The 17,576-nt window shown below is 35.6% G+C and overlaps 1 protein-coding gene across 1 annotated transcript; it reads right to left on the bottom strand.

Annotated features, from left to right (window-relative positions):
- Nucleotides 1-1,915: 1,915 nt before the first annotated feature.
- LOC108478889 (protein BIG GRAIN 1-like E) lies at nucleotides 1,916-3,126 on the bottom strand. The gene has a single exon (XM_017781346.2). The coding sequence runs from the start codon at nucleotides 2,872-2,874 to the stop codon at nucleotides 2,083-2,085; it is 792 nt and encodes a 263-aa protein (XP_017636835.1). The 5' UTR covers nucleotides 2,875-3,126; the 3' UTR covers nucleotides 1,916-2,082.
- Between the last annotated feature and the right edge of the window lie 14,450 nt (nucleotides 3,127-17,576).

Genomic DNA, 17,576 nt, shown 5'->3' with positions numbered 1-17,576 from the left:
CGACCTATTGAATTTCAATTAGTTCTTTAATATTTCTCTCATGTAAAATCTCGAGTTTGTCCACTCCGAAGACTTTACTTGAAATATTTTAGGAAAATAACACTAGCCGTTGCGGAGGATCGAATCCGGGTCACCCGCGTGACAGGCGGGAATACTCACCACTATTCTACAACGACTAACAGATTTTCGGCAGTGTTTTTTATATTTCTCTCATGTAATATCTAGAGTTTGTCAAGAACTCCAAAAACTTTATTTGAAAATTTTAAGAAAATAGCACACGCTGTAGCCGGGGATCGAACCCCGGTCACCCTCGTGACAGGCGGGAAAACTCACCACTATACTACGACTTGTTGATTTTTAGTAGTTCTAATATTTCTCCCATGCGATATCTGTAGTTTGTCTAGAACTCCAAAAATTTTATTTGAAAATATTAGGAAATATAATATTCACCGTTGCCGTTGATCAAACCCGGGTCACCCGCTGACAGGCGGGAATACTCACCATTATACTATGACTTAAGGATTTTCAGTAGGCTTTTTAATATTTATCTGGAGTTTGTCCAGAAGTCCAAAAACTCTTTTTGGTAGGGAAAAAAAAATGTTCGCTGTTGCCGGAGATCGAACCCGGGTCGCTTGCGTGATAGGCGGAAATACTTACCACTATACTACGACTTATTGACCTTTAGTAGTTCTTTCTAGGTTTTTTTTCTAACTATTCAAAGTCTAAATGAAAAATTGCTTAGGGAAGATCCGATATTCAAAGCAAGCAATATTTCCAGTCAAACTTCATAAAATCACATTTACTTTGAAAAAAAATCACTGCATAGACCTATCTCATCCATTAGGATGCGACATGGCTTGTTGGACCCTTAGCTAGGGTGCCCCCATGCATCATTGATGTCTTTCATGCCCTCCTATATAGGCTTTTTTAGTGCTCTACAGTACATACATCATTTTTGTGCATCATTCTTTCTAAAAGGCTATCAATAGGTTTCATCATCGATTTAGCGTTAGACCTTTATTCTGATTCCAAGTGACACTAAGGAAAGGGTAGAGGGAAAAAAACACTACTAGCTTTATACGCATGAGTTGAATTTTGAAAAGGACTCTTGGACTCAATTTGTAAAATATAATCTAAAGGCACAAAAGTTGGTTCTTAATTCTTAATTATTATAAGCAAGCAAAACTTGCATCTATACAGTTAAATAAACAACACATGTCTTTGTATATGTTTAGTTGTCTGATTGCACAGGAATTTAATGTTGTTGGCATTAATCAAAACTCTTAATAATTTGGGGTTTAAAGTGGAAGTTACATCACTGGAATGATAAGACGTACGTCCGTACGAAGTTTTACCCTTCAATGCTTAACAACTTCCCTACTATAACCCACTATTGTTCATCATTGCATCTATATCAGATAAAGATTCAGACATTTCTCTACATGTAAGAATAATGATGAATTCTAGGAAGCCTTGTAACTTAATTGAAATTGCTGAAAAAGAAGTTTGATTTCTGAACTTAACTCTAGATATGTAGATTAGACAGTGGTATTAACTTTGTTCCTGCATTCACCAAAAAAAAAAAAAAAAAACTTTGTTCCTGCAGGTTTGGAAGATGAGCCTATAAATCAGGCATGCAAAAACTAAATGAATTTGGTTGCAGTTTATTCGATTCATACAGTTTAGTTTAGAAATAACATTCTAGACTCTGGAGACAAATTGTATCATTTCACCTGTGATTCAATTTATTACGGCATGCTTTGTGTAGAGAAAATAAGGCTTATATGAATCACACGTGCTGATTAGGAAATATTAATTAATGTGACGTGATGATGCGGGTTTTCTCCATTAATTTAGTGGATAATCATTAATCATAGCAATCTAAGCGAGCAAAAGAAATGGAGGACTTTTGAGGTTTATGCATTAATCCATGAAAAGAAGTGACTGGAAAAGAAAAGACAAACAAACAAATTCCAAACTGTACACACAGAGAAACGAAAAGCATTCAATATCTGTTAATTATCACAGTCTTTAATGGAGATGAAAAACAAATGAAGCCAAAGTTTGAAAAAGAGTATAGTCTCAAAGGGCACCATTGGAAACCGGTGCTCCCCTCTTGAAGCTATCCATGTTTGTAGTTTCAAACACAGGCAAACCACTTGAATAGCTTTGCAACTCAAAAAGATCAGAGCTTGAATCACTATCTGCACCATCATCAACCTCACACAACTTACTGAAGTCTTTCTCTTCTGATTGATATCTATCAACTCTAATGCTCATATTCTTATCCTGATGATGGGGTTCGATATTCTTGTACTTTTCTAAGAACCCATCAATGAGCTTCGATGTCTCATTCCTTTTTGTAGGTGTGGATGCATAAGGAGGTGGGGTTCTGAAACCAGAGCTTGAAGAAGAATAAAAGGACTTGGTATCAACCGTGTTAGAGCTACGAAAATGGCTGATACTAATCCTCCTTTTCCTTCTCCCACCAGGGCTCACTTCTTCATCTTTCATGGATTGTGTGGTGGATTTCGAATTTTTCTTCTTTTTGGAACCTGTTTGATTGAAAAGAGAGTTCAAGAAGGTAGCGAGTTTACCACCTGGGGAGCTTGGTTGCTTGTGTTTCTTCTCTTTGACATGTTTTTCCACCAAATGAGACTGGTGAAGATCTAGAAGAGGGTTTCTTCTCATCGCTACATCCAAGCTGATCCGATCTCCTCTCAATGGCTGATTCTCGTCCCGCGTTACCTTTTGACTGATTAATGTTCCACAATTGTAGCTCGCTGCTTCATTGTACCCTGAGAAATACCGAGCCGCTTCGAACACGTCGAGCTCGCCGGAACCATTCCGGTGATGGAATGACTTCTTCAACATTGTATCAGGGTTGAAACTTGAAACCTTGATGCTTATGATATTATGTCCACCTGGTTCATAAGGTTTATAATTGTTACTAGAGAGAGCGATAATCTGTAAAGTGAAGGAGAACAGGTTTGGAATGATTGAGATCAGTGGGAAGGGTATATCTTTTAACTATATATATTGGCCCCTCTTCACTTGTTAAAAATATTTATAATCTCTTCGAAATGCAACTAATAATAATAATAATAATCAATCGTAGGGTCTAATAATGCAATATGATGAAGTGTGGTTTGGAGGATTTATGGAGGAGACCCCTGACCCCCCACTTTTGACTACGAATTTATGTTTTGGGGTAGAAGTAAAACAAAGATTTTTGTTTTATCCTTGTTTCAAACTGTGGTTTTATGAAAACCAGACTTTTTCTTTTTTTTTTTTCTTTTTAATCACTCTAGCTAACGTAATTAATATTGTCCACAGTGAGAATCAAAAATAGAAAAAGGATGGCAAAGAGCGGTGCATTTCCTTGGATTCTATGGAGGCTACACTGTTGTTGTTGGCCATGCTTCAATGTCGAGTGCTTCTGCAAACTCAACTTTTACATATAAATCATTACAATGTTAGAGGGTCATCAGAATTTAGTAGATCCCACTAGGGATTGCAATTCATTCTTTAAATGAATAGATTCTTTCGTTATAATGGTGTTAATTAATTGGTTGCTAAGTTACTTTTGACTAACGTAAAATCAACCTTAGCGAAGTAATATCTGCCTGCCGACTCTTTGGGAAAGCCCTGAGGGTTTTAACACTACATAGTGATATGGATCAGAACCTGAACAGCGGCTTGACTTTCAGGAGTCAATCCTTCCTTGCTCAAGGACACCACAATTTTTTATCATTGAATTCGAAAGGAGTCAGGTCGAAGGAGAGCAAGACGCTGTTTTTCTTCTCTTTCATAATTTCATCACATTTCTGCTATCTCCCAATACAGATCTGTTTTGTAGGAAGCAATAACTTTCCCTTTTTTTTTTTTGAGATATGGGTATTTGGGTGAGTCAGTAGTCATTATATTTGGCCAAGCTAATCCAAGACAAAATCCCTATCACTTCCAACTCATTTTCCTAGCTTTTGATGACAGATTTCAGCATACAAGATTCTTAATCAAGACTTGGATTTATTCCTAAACTAAGCTGGATAAAATATCAAATATCTTTACTTAAAAGCCAGGAAATGAGGATACGTATATATATACCTATCTGTTTCAAAATTTGAAATGTAATTGGAGCCATAGAATAGCAAGATATCAAAAAGGAAGAGCTTATGTAATCAGGTACAATAAAATCAACTGCCTGAAATCTTAGGACCAGACGGACCCTACTGAAGTATGGATCGGATCAGATCTAGTTGCCCCTTAAAAACTGTTTTGGTTAAAGATCAAAATTATCGGTGCAGTAGCAAACGATTTATATTATTTAAATCTTTGTTGAAATTAGGTTTTGAGTTCTCTTTGATAAAAAAAATTATAGTTGATTAATTAACGTAACCACGTGTAAGAGGTAACATCCAAAATGCTCAAGGTTGGAATGTCAACATTTTCAACATTTCCCTTGGACTTCTTCTGTACCGAAATCAATTATCAAAATCTTGATACAATTGCTAGTAGTATGTAAACTTCCAATATCCTTCGAGCGCTTGTCCTAACATAGACGTACGTTAGTGGTTTCATCCCCTCTAGCCAAAGTTTCAAATGATCTTTGTATGGATTCATGTTTGATGTTGGGTTGCTTTCTTTTATTATGCACCATGCATTCCTAAAGTTACCTTGCATGGCCACGGGTCTTTAGGGAGTCCAATTGATTTTCCCCTATTAATGTCTCTTTTTAAAATTTTTTTAAGGTTTTTGTTGTGTTTGTTTAGCTCTTTTTATTTCAGAGTGATGGAAAACACCATGAACACAGCAGCGGTACATGAATTGAGCTAAGAAATAGGAAGAAAGAAAGAGGAGAATTTTGAGAGAGGAAAGAATGAATTTTGTATTTACGAGAGAGTTTGAAAATTGTCATTAATTGAGTCGAGGGTTGGCATTTATAGTTATAGTTATTGCCAAGTACTCTTTGACATCCTTCCAATGTGTAGTGTGAGACTACTGGATGAACTGCTTTAAATTGCCAAGTCTTGTAGTGCATATGTATTGAAGCGCACCATCAACCCATTAATACTTTGTAACATCATTGTTGGATCTCCATCTTTGGCGGTCAACAAAGGGGTTATGTGTTAGATTTATTAAAATAAATCTATAATAAAATTTAATAAACCAGGATCTGTCATGTCAAATCATCAAGAATAAATCAAGAACAAAACTAGGTGCGGAAGCGTACCTGAATCCATGGATTCCTTGAAACTTTCTAGATCTTAGGGATTTGATTTTTCAAATTAGCACACAAGAAATTCAGAGAATATTTGCTCTCTCTTTCCTAATGATGAGATATTAGAAAAGATATATATCTTGTGTATAATTTGGGGACCATAACCCTAATATTTATAACCTTAGCATATTAGTTCTAATCAAATTCTAATTAGCCCATCATTAATTAGAATTTGATTAGAAGAGTATCTCCACATATTTGACCCATACTTTATTTAATAATTAAAAGCCCAATAAAATTCTAACCAAATTAGATATCTTTTAATTTGGGCTAACCTATCATGTTAGTAAATAATAACATGTAATTATCCTTATTATGTATGTGATGTCTAAATTTTCCAACAATCTCCTACTTAGACCACATATATATACTGATTACTTTATAATTACATGTCATTATATAACCCTATAAGCTCAAAATTTTACTATCATATCCAAAATGTATTCCGAACAATCTCGTCCATTAATTATGTTAACATAGAACTAAGGTGACTTTCGTTACATATATCGTAACCAAATCCATCCATGATCACGTATATTAACACAACCAAATGACATAGATCAAGTATGGATGTGTAGCATGGAAATTACATGCAATATGATCTAAACATGTTTATTTCCAACTGGTCCTCTCTAAACTTAAGTGAGGTCAATTTCAAAATAATAAACAGAGTGAATAAACTGAATACTTCATTTCTGATCAGAAAATAACCAAATACATAAATGTTTGAAATATAAATTCCCACTAAATTATGATATCCTCAAACAATGTAACACCCATGTAAGTAGTGTGCTCATGAAAGACCTTGGGTGGTAAACCTTTTGTGAGCGGATTCGCTATCATGGAATTTGTCCCAATGTGCTCTATGGATATTTGACTATTTTGCACTCTTTCTTTTACAACTAGGAACTTTATGTCAATATGCTTTGACTTAGATGAACTCTTGTTGTTATTAGAATACAGCACTGCTGACTTATTATCACAAAATAATTTGAGTGGTCTTTCTATATTCTCCAAAATGCGCAGCCCTGTGACAAAGTTTCGCAACCATATTCCATGGTTTGATGCCTCATAGCATGCTACAAACTCTGCTGCCATAGTGGATGAAGCTACAAGTGTCTGTTTGACACTTTTCCAAGATATAGCTCCTCCGGCTAACAGGTAAATATAGCCTGATGTAGATTTCCTACTATCTTGGCATCCAGCAAAATCAGAATCAGAATACCCTCCGACCTCCAAAAGATCTGAGCTCTTATAAGTAAGCATATAATCTTTTGTTCTTTGAAGATATCTCATAACCCTTTTGGCTGCTATCCAATGGTTTATGCCAGGGTTGCTTAAATATCTGCCTAGCATCCCAACAATGTACGCAATGTCCGGACGTGATGGTCATGAAACTAACTAAAAATTTGACTTAAGGGAAGCGCACCTATCGAACAATAGTATAACTATGGTGAGACCGGAATATCGTACCCACGAGGACTAAGAGTACCAGTAGTTACTCTCTTTTTATTATCTAGCCTGAAAATTAAAAGATGTTTTTAAAATTAAACTAATTTTCTAATTAACTAAGATTACGACAAAGATGAAGTTTGGAAAATACTTTAGGAAAAACCAATAGAGAAGATAATACCCAAGGAATAATCCACCTAGACTTTACTTCTTATTGTTGAATTAGACGATTTATTCATTTGACTTATTCCGTAGAAATCCCTGATTTATGTTAATATCCCTTTCAAGACTAAAAACAACTGACTCTAGGTTGATTAATTGAAATCTCTTTCTAATTAAAACCCCTATTGTCGCATTAACTCGATCTATGGATTCCCTTATTAGATTTGACTCTAATCCGGCAGATTTATGTCATCCTATCTCTAGGATTGCATTCAAATCCGTTTAATTATGAATGATCTACTCTTAAACAGGGACTTTTGCTCCACTGAATAAGCACATCAAAAACCTGAGTTAATACCCTGGAATATTAAAAAAGAATTAAAACTCATAATTAAGAATAAGAACAAACATTTATCATATAAATCAAAGGGTAATAAGATTCGTCTTAGGTTTCATCTCCCTTAGGTATTTAAGGAGTTTAGTTCATAATAATAATAATGGAAAACATCTCAAAGTTTGGAAGACAACAAAACATAAAGAAAACCCAAGTACTTCTAGGATGGAAATCTTCAGTCTTGATGTAGGTCCTGGCTCCGAGGTGATTCCGATGGCTAATCGTGAGTATTTTCTGCCTCCAACTCTGTGTTTCCCCCTTAATCCTCCTTCTAGGGTGTTTATATAGGATTTAGAATGTTTTAGAACCCTTAAAAGTGCCATTTTCTGAGTAGAATTAGACTTGGGCTCGACAGGGACACGGCCGTGTGCCACGCCCGTATGCAAGTGCTTCAAACTGTATGCAATTCTGACTTGGAATAATGTCGACACGGCCATTACACACGGGTGTGTGCATTATCCGTGTGAAAGTGCCTAGGCTGTGTGAAACATTGTTTTAAGCCCAATTTGTCCGTTTTTCGCCCATTTCTCGCTCTTTTTGCTATCCTAGGCTCTCCTGAGTATAAAACATGAAATTAAAAGATTAGGAGCATCAAATTCACTAAAATCAAGGAGAAATCATTCATAAATATGACAAGCATGGGGTAAAAATATGTATATATTACAGTTTATCAAATATCCCCACACTTAAGCATTTGCTTGTCCTCAAGCAAAATCCTCAACTCGCAATCAAAATAAATTCTTCTCAACTTATAATCCTCATCAATAATGTTTGAAAATAATCCACAAGCAGTCATGCATTGAAATTTTAATTAAAAGAACATTAAAGTTTCAAATAGTCAAAGTCGAGCATTTTAATCATAAAATTATAGGCATCCCCTTTTATCTAAGTAATTATCTTTGATTCCAAATTGACAATGTTTGACATCTTCACTAAAAGGTTTACTCAAATCACTCAATGTGTTTAAGGTTCAATGATAAAGCACTCATTAGTCAAACATGAAAAATTATTACCATAGGCTTGCATGAAAATCAAGTCTTCACCTCTATAAATGAGATGATACACAAATCAAAAGGTCTTTGAAGGGTTGTAACGAGGCTTTGGGTTAAAGGTTTGGATAAAGGCTGAATAAAGAAATGGTTAGAATTGAGATTAACTTGATGGATTACCTAACTAGAAAAATAACTAATCATCAATTGAATAAACGTGAGTTTCTTTTCAGTATATGAAATTAAATAAAGAATTACTACTAATATGTATGTATGTATGTTTTTTTTTTAAATAAGAACAAATGTGGAAAGTACATAATAAGAAATAATTTAGGGACTAAACAGAACGAACCTAGCTAGGTAATAAATCAAATTAAATCTCGATAAAAAGGGAATCAATAAAAATGGGAAAAATTCTTAATGAAAAAAGGGTTAAGTTATGGGTTATTATTAAGGGGAAAATTAAGAACAAATAGTTAAGGCCCAAAGGGGTTCACTAGGGGTCAATTATGTGGGTAGGCTTTTTATGGGGTAAATGGGTTAAAGCCTAAGTGTCTTTATCATTTTAGTATATCAAATCAAAGGTGTGGTCTCAATATGTATAATCGATGCAAGTTCTAGAATAACAATTCAATATTGACACACTCACAACTAATAAAATCAGTGAGAAAGAAAGATATATGCTTTTAAAAGGCTCAAAATCTCACGAAAATTATGGGTATTTGATGTCAAACCTGTAAATTCTAAACTTAAAGATAATACCTCAATTCAGGGAAACAACCTAGTAATTTTAATTCTCAAAAGTTTCAACTTATCATACTCAATTCTCTAATGTCTTAAAGCTTAAACAATCAATGCACAGTTACCTATGATTTAATTGAGAACATATCAATAAGAATCATAAATCAATCAAAATTTACTCCAATAATGATATCAGAAAATTATTCGAGAACAAGATAAAAATTCTGGGATTTTTTGATAATCGCATAAATAACCTCCCCACATTTAAAATATACATTTTCCTCAATGTACAAATATATATAATAGCAATATAAAGATAATATCAAAAGAGAGGGAGAGAAGTAAAACTGTCCTAAAAGTGTGGATGAATTCCGTGGATTAGCGAGAGCGAGAATTGAAGATAAAGCCGAAGGAAAAACATGATTCTGAGGTGTTAATGAGAAAATAAACACCACTGTGAAGAGAATTAAGGGATAATTCGATAATAATCATGAAGATAAGCAGAGTTGAAAATATAGAACAGAAGTCTTAAAAATAAATAAAAGACAATAAAATTTAAATAATAATAAAAAATAAATAAAAATAAAAATAATAGTAAAAGGGACTCAAAAGTCCTTATCATCAGAGTCATGAGCCGGTGGCGCTAGAGAACAGATATGGAGGTGGTGGCAATCTGTCGGAGAGTGGCATCGATGCTGTCAAATTTTTCGAAGCATTGCTGCTCAAAACAAGTGAATCGCTCGGATAAGTCTGTCAATGTGGCAGCAGGAGGTCGGTGACGCGGTGGTGGTGGTGGGGAAGGGTCCTTGTGAGGAGGGGATATCGTCAGTAATGTCCTCTGGCTCATCCTGGTCAGTAGACTGGACGAGTCTGTACTGAGGTAGGTCGACTCCTCGGTGTCGCTCTATCATCTGCATGTGGATCATACTGGAAATTCCCTGCGGAGACATCTGGCCAACTAATGTAAGTGTCAATGACATCTCTAGAGTGTCGAAGAGGCCGAAATGTTGAGCGAGGCGTGTCACGTAAGGGCCAAGGTAGATGGGGCCCCTCCTATGGCGATCCGTCTGATGACGAAAGGTAAGGGCGATAAAGTATGCCAAGTCAAAAACATGGCCAGTCGTCATGCTCCATAGGAAGTACGCGTCTGTAGTACTAAAAACTCCGGTGCTCTCTCTCCTCCCAGTCAAAGTATGAGCCAAGATGGCATGAATGTAGCGAAGTGCTGGAGAGAGAGAAGTCACCTTCGAGCAACTCGCGTCATATATAATCTGGCCACCTGTGAGATCGGTCCAACAACATGAAGAAGAATGATGAATGTGTCGATGAAGCTGTAGGAAATTTTCTGAAGCCATGAACTCCTCCGTGTAGATGCCCAAAGCAGCTCCAAATTCAGGTACACTTATATGCCTGACAAGTCCTCCAAGTCGGAAAACGATAGTACCAGCCTTATCATGTGTGTTCATTACGTGTTGTAAGTGGAAGGTAGTGCAAAAATCCAATGTCAGCTCCGAATAGGTGGGCTCGATGATCGCAAAGAACCGATCGCATGGCGCAGTATCGAGATAGAAGCGAACAAGGTGAGTGAGTTGGACCTGCTCCAAAGCGGCCCAGTCAATACATCGGCCCACTCCTAATGGTCGTACACGTAGTAGCTGAAACAGGTCGTCTTGTGGGCTGGAGGATAATCGAAGTAGTAAATGACGAGCTTCGGTTGAGGTGCTCGATGAGGTTGCGCTAGGACCCTTCCGCTTTTTCGAAGCAGGAACTGCAGTATTTTTACCTCGTGAGTTTGTCATTGTATTCCTAAAAGTGACAGAAATCAAGTAGCACCTAAGATTTAACCACAAGACAAAAGATTTAGAATCGAAGGAAAAATAAAACTATGGTCCTAGAAAGCATATACCCTAATATTAATTAAAGCAAAGACTAGTATAATAGGGATATAGACATAGCATTAAGGAATAAGACAAAAAAATACTTATGACAAACATTTGACTAAACAGATGAATGTAAATCTATGAAAATATGAATACTAACTCAAGTAATAAAATATGCTAAACAAAGAGTCAAATTGAAAGAGTCAGAGAAACAAAATAGAAAAAGTAAAAATAATAATCAATATAATGAATACTACTAAGATAAATAAAGGAAAATTACCTAAAATTATAATGGGTTAACAATTAAAAAAACAAATAACTAAGAAATAAAGAACAAATAAGTGAATAAAAATGAAGGTAAAGAGAAAAGAGGGAACCACAGTGGTGTTGCCGGTGGTGGACGGCGCTATTCGGGCCGACGGTGGAGAGCAGGGGCGGGACATGGTCGGCGTTAGGGGGCCACAGGCGTGGGTAGTAGGCCGTACGGTGCTAAAAACGGTGAGGGTGGGGAAGGAGTGGAGGTTAGGGTAGAGGAAGAAGATAAAAAAAAGGGGAAGGAATGAAGCAAACGAGGGAGAGGGTGCTGTGGTGTGGTTGGCAACTGAAGATGGCCGGAGAAGAGGGAAAGTTTCGGCGGCTAGGGTTGGAGGAATTTGGGGAAGAAGAAGAAGAAAATAAATTAAGGTTTGGAGGGGTTTAAAAAAGGGCACGGCCGTGTGGCTCGCGTTTAGCCCGTGTTTATCACGAAATTTAAATGAGTAATCATCACATGGCCTGAGGACACGCCCGTGTGTCCTAACACACAGCTGTGTGCCTTGCCCATGTGGCTCCCTAACTTAATTAAAATTTGAAAAATTAGCTTCAATTTTCACACGGCCTAGGACACGCCCGTGTGTCCAGGCCGTGTGCGTCACACTGCCGTGTCGTACGACCATGTGGTTCGATACTTGGGGAATTTTCAGCCTTGTTTCCACATAGCCTAGGACACGCCCGTGTGTCCAAGCCTTGTGGGCCACTGTACCTACAAAAAAACACTAAAAATAGCTAAAATAAATTAGTTAGTGGTGTTAGTGCTCGGGTTGCCTCCCGAGAAGCGTTTATTTTGAGTCTAAGCTCGACTTACCTCTCATTCGCATGATTATGGTGGATTGAGGAGTTGAAACTCCTCACATCTGCTATCAATTTTATCAGAATAAGGTCTGAGTCGAGAATTATTTACCTTGAAAGTTCCGAATATAGTATGTGTTACTTCGACTATACCATGTGGGAAGATGTTCAGTACCGTGAAAAGAGTCGCTCCGTTTGTATTAAGCTCTGAGGTAGCAATTCGGGGGTCCTTTTCATCTAATAATACTTTATCCCTGTAACAACCCGTTTTTAGGGTTAATCGGAACAGTAGTTTCAAGGCCACTAAATCTGACGAGTAGGTTTGTAAATATTATATTTAATATTTACGAGTTAATTGTGATTTTAAAAATGTTTTTGATATTGTGATTTTTGTTTTATAAGCGATTTATTAAGTTCAAGTGGTATGACCTTAAGGTCAAGTGAGTTTAGAAAATGAGGTATCAGAACCTCGTTTCTATAAACCAAGTCGTAAATATTTTTATAAATATTTACGGAGTGGCAATAAGATGGTATTAAAGTTTCGTTGAAAAATTTTATCATTTCGATAGTAAATTAAGCAAAAAGGACTAAATCGCGTAAAGTTTAAAACTTGTGTGCTATTAATTAAGGTGTCTAATAGCTATGGTTTATTAAAGTGAAAGTCTTTATAAGAATATTAGACCATTTTTGTGTTAATGGATGAAAGTGGAAGAGTAGTTGGAGTAGTTTTAAATGTTTTTGAAGGTTAATATTGTAAAATAGCTAATAAGTGTTCTAATAAATAAAACAAAATAAAAATTTGGCTTCATTCTCATCATCTATTGCCGAAAGTTAAAAGAAAAAGAAGCCATTAAAGCTTCAAAGTATTCGGCCATTGCATGTTAAATTGGTAAGTCCATTTTGACTCGGTTTTTAGTGATTTTTACGTTTTTGATATCGTTGCTTCGTAATCTAGCTAGCTCGTACCTCTAATTTTAAAATTGTTAAAGTATTTGGATGATGCTATTATTGAATGTTTGCGTATCTTGATGTTTAATGATAGAAAATATATCTTTGATGTTAGATTAATAAGTTTTGTTAAGTGAATTTTGGTAAAAATGTCAATTTTGGATTAAATTGTGAAATGTGGAAATTTAGTGGTTAAAATGTGAAATTGTGAAATATATGGGTTGTTTGAGTGTCTTTGAAGGTGTTTTGATGTTTTTGGTATTAAATGTGATGATAGATGAGTTGAGCTTGATGAATAAGAATAGTTGTGGTTAGATAGATTTATAGTAATCGGCTAATGTGTTATTGTGGATGTAGATGCCGAATGTGGACTTAAGAAATTAATTGGAAAATTTGTTGTTTATTTAGTTGATAGAAAGTATGAAATGGTCTTATGTGATACGTGTATATAAGTAGATGGAAATGAAGTGTCGTATATTTTTTGTGTATGGGATTAATTGCACTTTGATTATAATGTGCATGATTATTATTATGTTTAATATGTGTGAAAGCCGAATATACTCATAATACAATGCTTGGTTAGTTGATTAACAATAAGCTAAATTTGTTTAATCCAAGCTCAAGAGCAAAAGGAGCCAATTTTGGATAAAGGGAAAGCGAAACTAGTCGATTAGTCAATCCCTAGTTATTTGATAAAATCCAAGGTAAGTTCTTAAGTGTTTGTGTTTGATCATGTTATATGCTTAAGAGTTGAATAATCATAATTAAGAAGATGTTTGATTGTATATATATATATATATACATATATGTTCTTTGTGTTGAATGAATATTAAATTAAAGTTATGAGTCGTATGTGACTAGCATATCTAGTCGACTTTGATACTATTAAATGATGTACTAAGATATGTGTTCCAATGTGGAAATTAAATCCTATGTGGTTGAAAGGATGAAAATCTTTGTTCATAGATATATATTTCAGTTATACGTAATTGAAGTATAAGTTATGAAAGTATGAAAGAACATGTGAATTGTTTATCGAAATGTGATATTCAGGCCTCGGCCTAGCAAGCTTTAAGCTGGTGAATAATATTATCGGGCTTCGGGCCTAGCAGGCTATAATGCTGGTGAGATAATATAAAGTTTCGGGCCTAGCAGGCTATAATGCCAGTGAAATGATATTGGGCTTCAAGCCTAGCAGGTGAAATTCCGGTGAATGAGTTTAGACTTAAAGTCTAGCAGATTTCATGCCGGTGATGAATTCGGGTTTAAAACCTAGTAGGCTAAATGCCGGTGATTTGATAAAAGTCTAAGACTATGAGACCTTGTGTTAAATCGGCAATTGAATTCGTTCAATACATTAAGTTGGCCAGGTATGTGATATATACTTATGCATGTTAGATCGATTGGAATTGAATCATGAATGTGAAATGAGAAGCATAGGTGAAAATGCCTATGTCATATATGTGAGTAAGGGTAAAACCATTGTAAATTATTGATAAGGGTGGGCTATGTGCGGAACCATCTTATAATTGCTAATTTGAACGGTTGTGTGCGAATCATTGAGCATGATGTATTGTATTAAGATTATGCTTAAGTGAAATTATAGATATGTGATGAAATTGATTGGTGATATACATGTTTAAATAATGTGAATGCAAAGAAGGTGTGAAAGAGTAAATTTGTAATAAATCTACTTGGGATAGAAACAGTAACGTGATTTTGGAAAATCACCATAAATTGTGAGAGTTGATTTAGAAGCTGAATAAATTATGTAATTAAAGCTTAATGAGTCTAGTTTCTTGTAAAATAAACCGTAAGCAAAAAAATTTCTGATAATGAGATATTTGAAGTGGCGTGGGATAGAGTCAAATGACTTTGGGGTCCCCTGTTCTGTATTTAGAAAATCATTATAATTTGTAAAAAAATGGTTATAAGATAAAATGTATATGCTTAGACTCCTTAATAAGTCTAGTTTCAAAAGAAATCAACGAGAACATATTTTGAATTCTGTACAATGAGAAATTTGATTTGTAGTGAAGAGTGGTCAGATAGTTAAATAGTGAAACAGGGGAAACTTTAAGAAAAATCTGGTATTGATTGGCCAAACCAAAAATTCTGAAAATTTTTTGGATGGAAGATATATGAGTCTATTTTCAATTAAAATTAACGGAAATTGATTTGGAGTTTCGTAGCTTCAGTTATAAATAATTTAGTGACTATTGCTCAGGAAGATAACTTGTAGTGAATTTGTGATTATGTTGTAAACATTGATAAAACTTGTTAATGAGTTGCTTATTGTTTTCTTATGAACTTGCTAAGCGTAAAGCTTACTCCCCTTTTCTTTCCCATATTCCCTAGGGTTGCCAGGTTAGCTCGGGTTGGAGGCCGTCAGAGATATTATCACATTGTCGAGTCTACGCTATCGGCGTAAGTAAATCTTAGTGTTTCGAGTCTATGGCATGTATAGGGTTGTAAAGTTGAGTATGTAATATTATGATTAAACCAAATACTTTGGCTTGTTATTAAGGTAGTTTGATTATACATATGCTTGTATGTTATTATCTCCTGTGATGTGGTTTATAGCATGTATATTTAGAATTTGAATTGTGATTCATTGTTGAGTAAGTAAATGATACAAGACTAAGATATTGGTAAATATTTAATAATGCCTCATGAATGTTTTGGGCATTGTAAGCCCAATTAAAGGATAATATGCGTGTGTATGAAAAGTTTAAAATTGATCAAAAAATTTTACGGCCTAGTTTTTTATAAATGGATGAGTTTAAATCTGGTAGCACCTCGAACCCTATTCCGGCGAGGGATACGGGCGAAGGGTGTTACAATCTCCGGCTTTAATTTGTGTTGTTTCATCCCTATGCTCACCGTGGTGTCGCTTTGATTTTTCGTGTGCTTTTGGTTTCTCCGGGACATATGTTCGCCATTCATCTAGTTCATCGATCTGAAGCCTTCGTTCTTCGTAAGTCGTCTTATTTTTATGGCATGGATTAGAATAAGGGTCCATCACATTCTTCCTAAGGGACTCCTGCAAAGAAGTTTGAGTTGTAACATTATTTAAATTAACCAAACTTAAACAATCATTTCGATTACTAGATATTTTAGTGAAATCACGAGCTTGGAGAGTAATCGTGTCATCGCCCACACGAAGTATCAATTCCCCTGTGCTAACATCAATGATAGTTCTAGCAGTTGTTAAAAAGGGCCTTCCCAAAATTAACGGCACGTCATTATCCTCTTCCATATCTAGAACAACAAAATCAATTGGGAATATAAATTTATCAATTTTAACAAGTACGTCTTCAATAATACCCCTAGGAAATCTGATTGTTTTATCTTCCAATTGAATACTCATTCTAGTTTGTTTGGGCTTCCCAAGACAGAGTTATTTAAACAATTTATAGGGCATGACATTAATACTTGCCCCTAAATCAGCCAAAGCATTGTTAACGTTTAAACTACCAATTAAACAAGGAATCGTAAAACTCTCTGGATCTTTCAACTTGTTGGGTAGCTTGTTTTGTAGAATGGCTGAGCAAACTGCGTTTAACTCTACATGCGACGCCTCATCCAACTTCCGCTTATTTGTTAAAAGCTTCTTTAAAAATTTAACTGTGTTTGGCATCTGCGGAAGAGCTTCAATAAACGGTAAGTTAATATGTAATTTCTTTAATAATTTAAGGAATTTACCAAATTGTTCATCCGTGTGGTCTTTCCTTGTCGCACTGGGGTATGGCACACGAGGTTTGTATTCTCTACTTACCGATTTTTGCTCACTGTGGTCCACCTCACTTTTACCTTTACTAACCACAATTCATTACCTCGGTTCTAGTTCAGGTTCAACTAACCCTTCTTTATCTCGAATAGTAATCGCATTAAGCTGTTCCCTTGGGTTAGATTCAGTATTACTCGGTAAGCTACCTTGTGGTCGTTTAGAAATCAATTTAGCAAGCTGGCCTATCTAAGTTTCGAGCCCTTGGATCGACGTTTGTTGATTCTTAAGTGCTGTTTCGGTATTCTGAAAACGAGTTTCTGACACCGAGATAAATTTCGTTAGCATATCCTCAAGGTTCGGCTTCTTTTCTTGCTGGTAAGGTGGTTGTTGAAAACATAAGGGATGTTGTGGCTTTTGATTTCCTTGGCCACCCGATGAAAAGTTGGGATAGTTCCTCCAACCTGTATTATAAGTGTTGCTATATGGGTTATTTTGAGGTGTAAAATTATTATTACCCATATATTGAACTTGTTCCTCCTTGGTGCTAGGGTTGAAGGATTGATATTCTATATGTACTCCTCCTCCATTTGAATCGCACCTCATCACTGGATGTACCTGAGTAGAACCATACAAACCGTCAATCTTTTTATTTAAAAATTCTACCTGGTTAGATAGCATAGTAACCGCGTCGAGGTTGAAAACGTCGGCTGCTTTTGTCGGCTTTGTTATCATGACTTGCCACTGATAGTTATTCAGTGGCATTTCTTCAATAAATTTATAAGTCTCTTCAGGTGTTTTATTGTTCAAAGTTCCACCGGAGGCTGCGTCAATCAGTTGCCTTGTTGAGGGGTTCACTCCGTTGTAAAAAGTCTAAACCTGCAACCATAAAGGT

This window comes from Gossypium arboreum, chromosome 12, assembly GCF_025698485.1.
Source record: "Gossypium arboreum isolate Shixiya-1 chromosome 12, ASM2569848v2, whole genome shotgun sequence".
Classification (NCBI taxonomy): domain Eukaryota; kingdom Viridiplantae; phylum Streptophyta; class Magnoliopsida; order Malvales; family Malvaceae; genus Gossypium; species Gossypium arboreum.
This window is presented reverse-complemented; position numbering and strand designations above follow the sequence as displayed.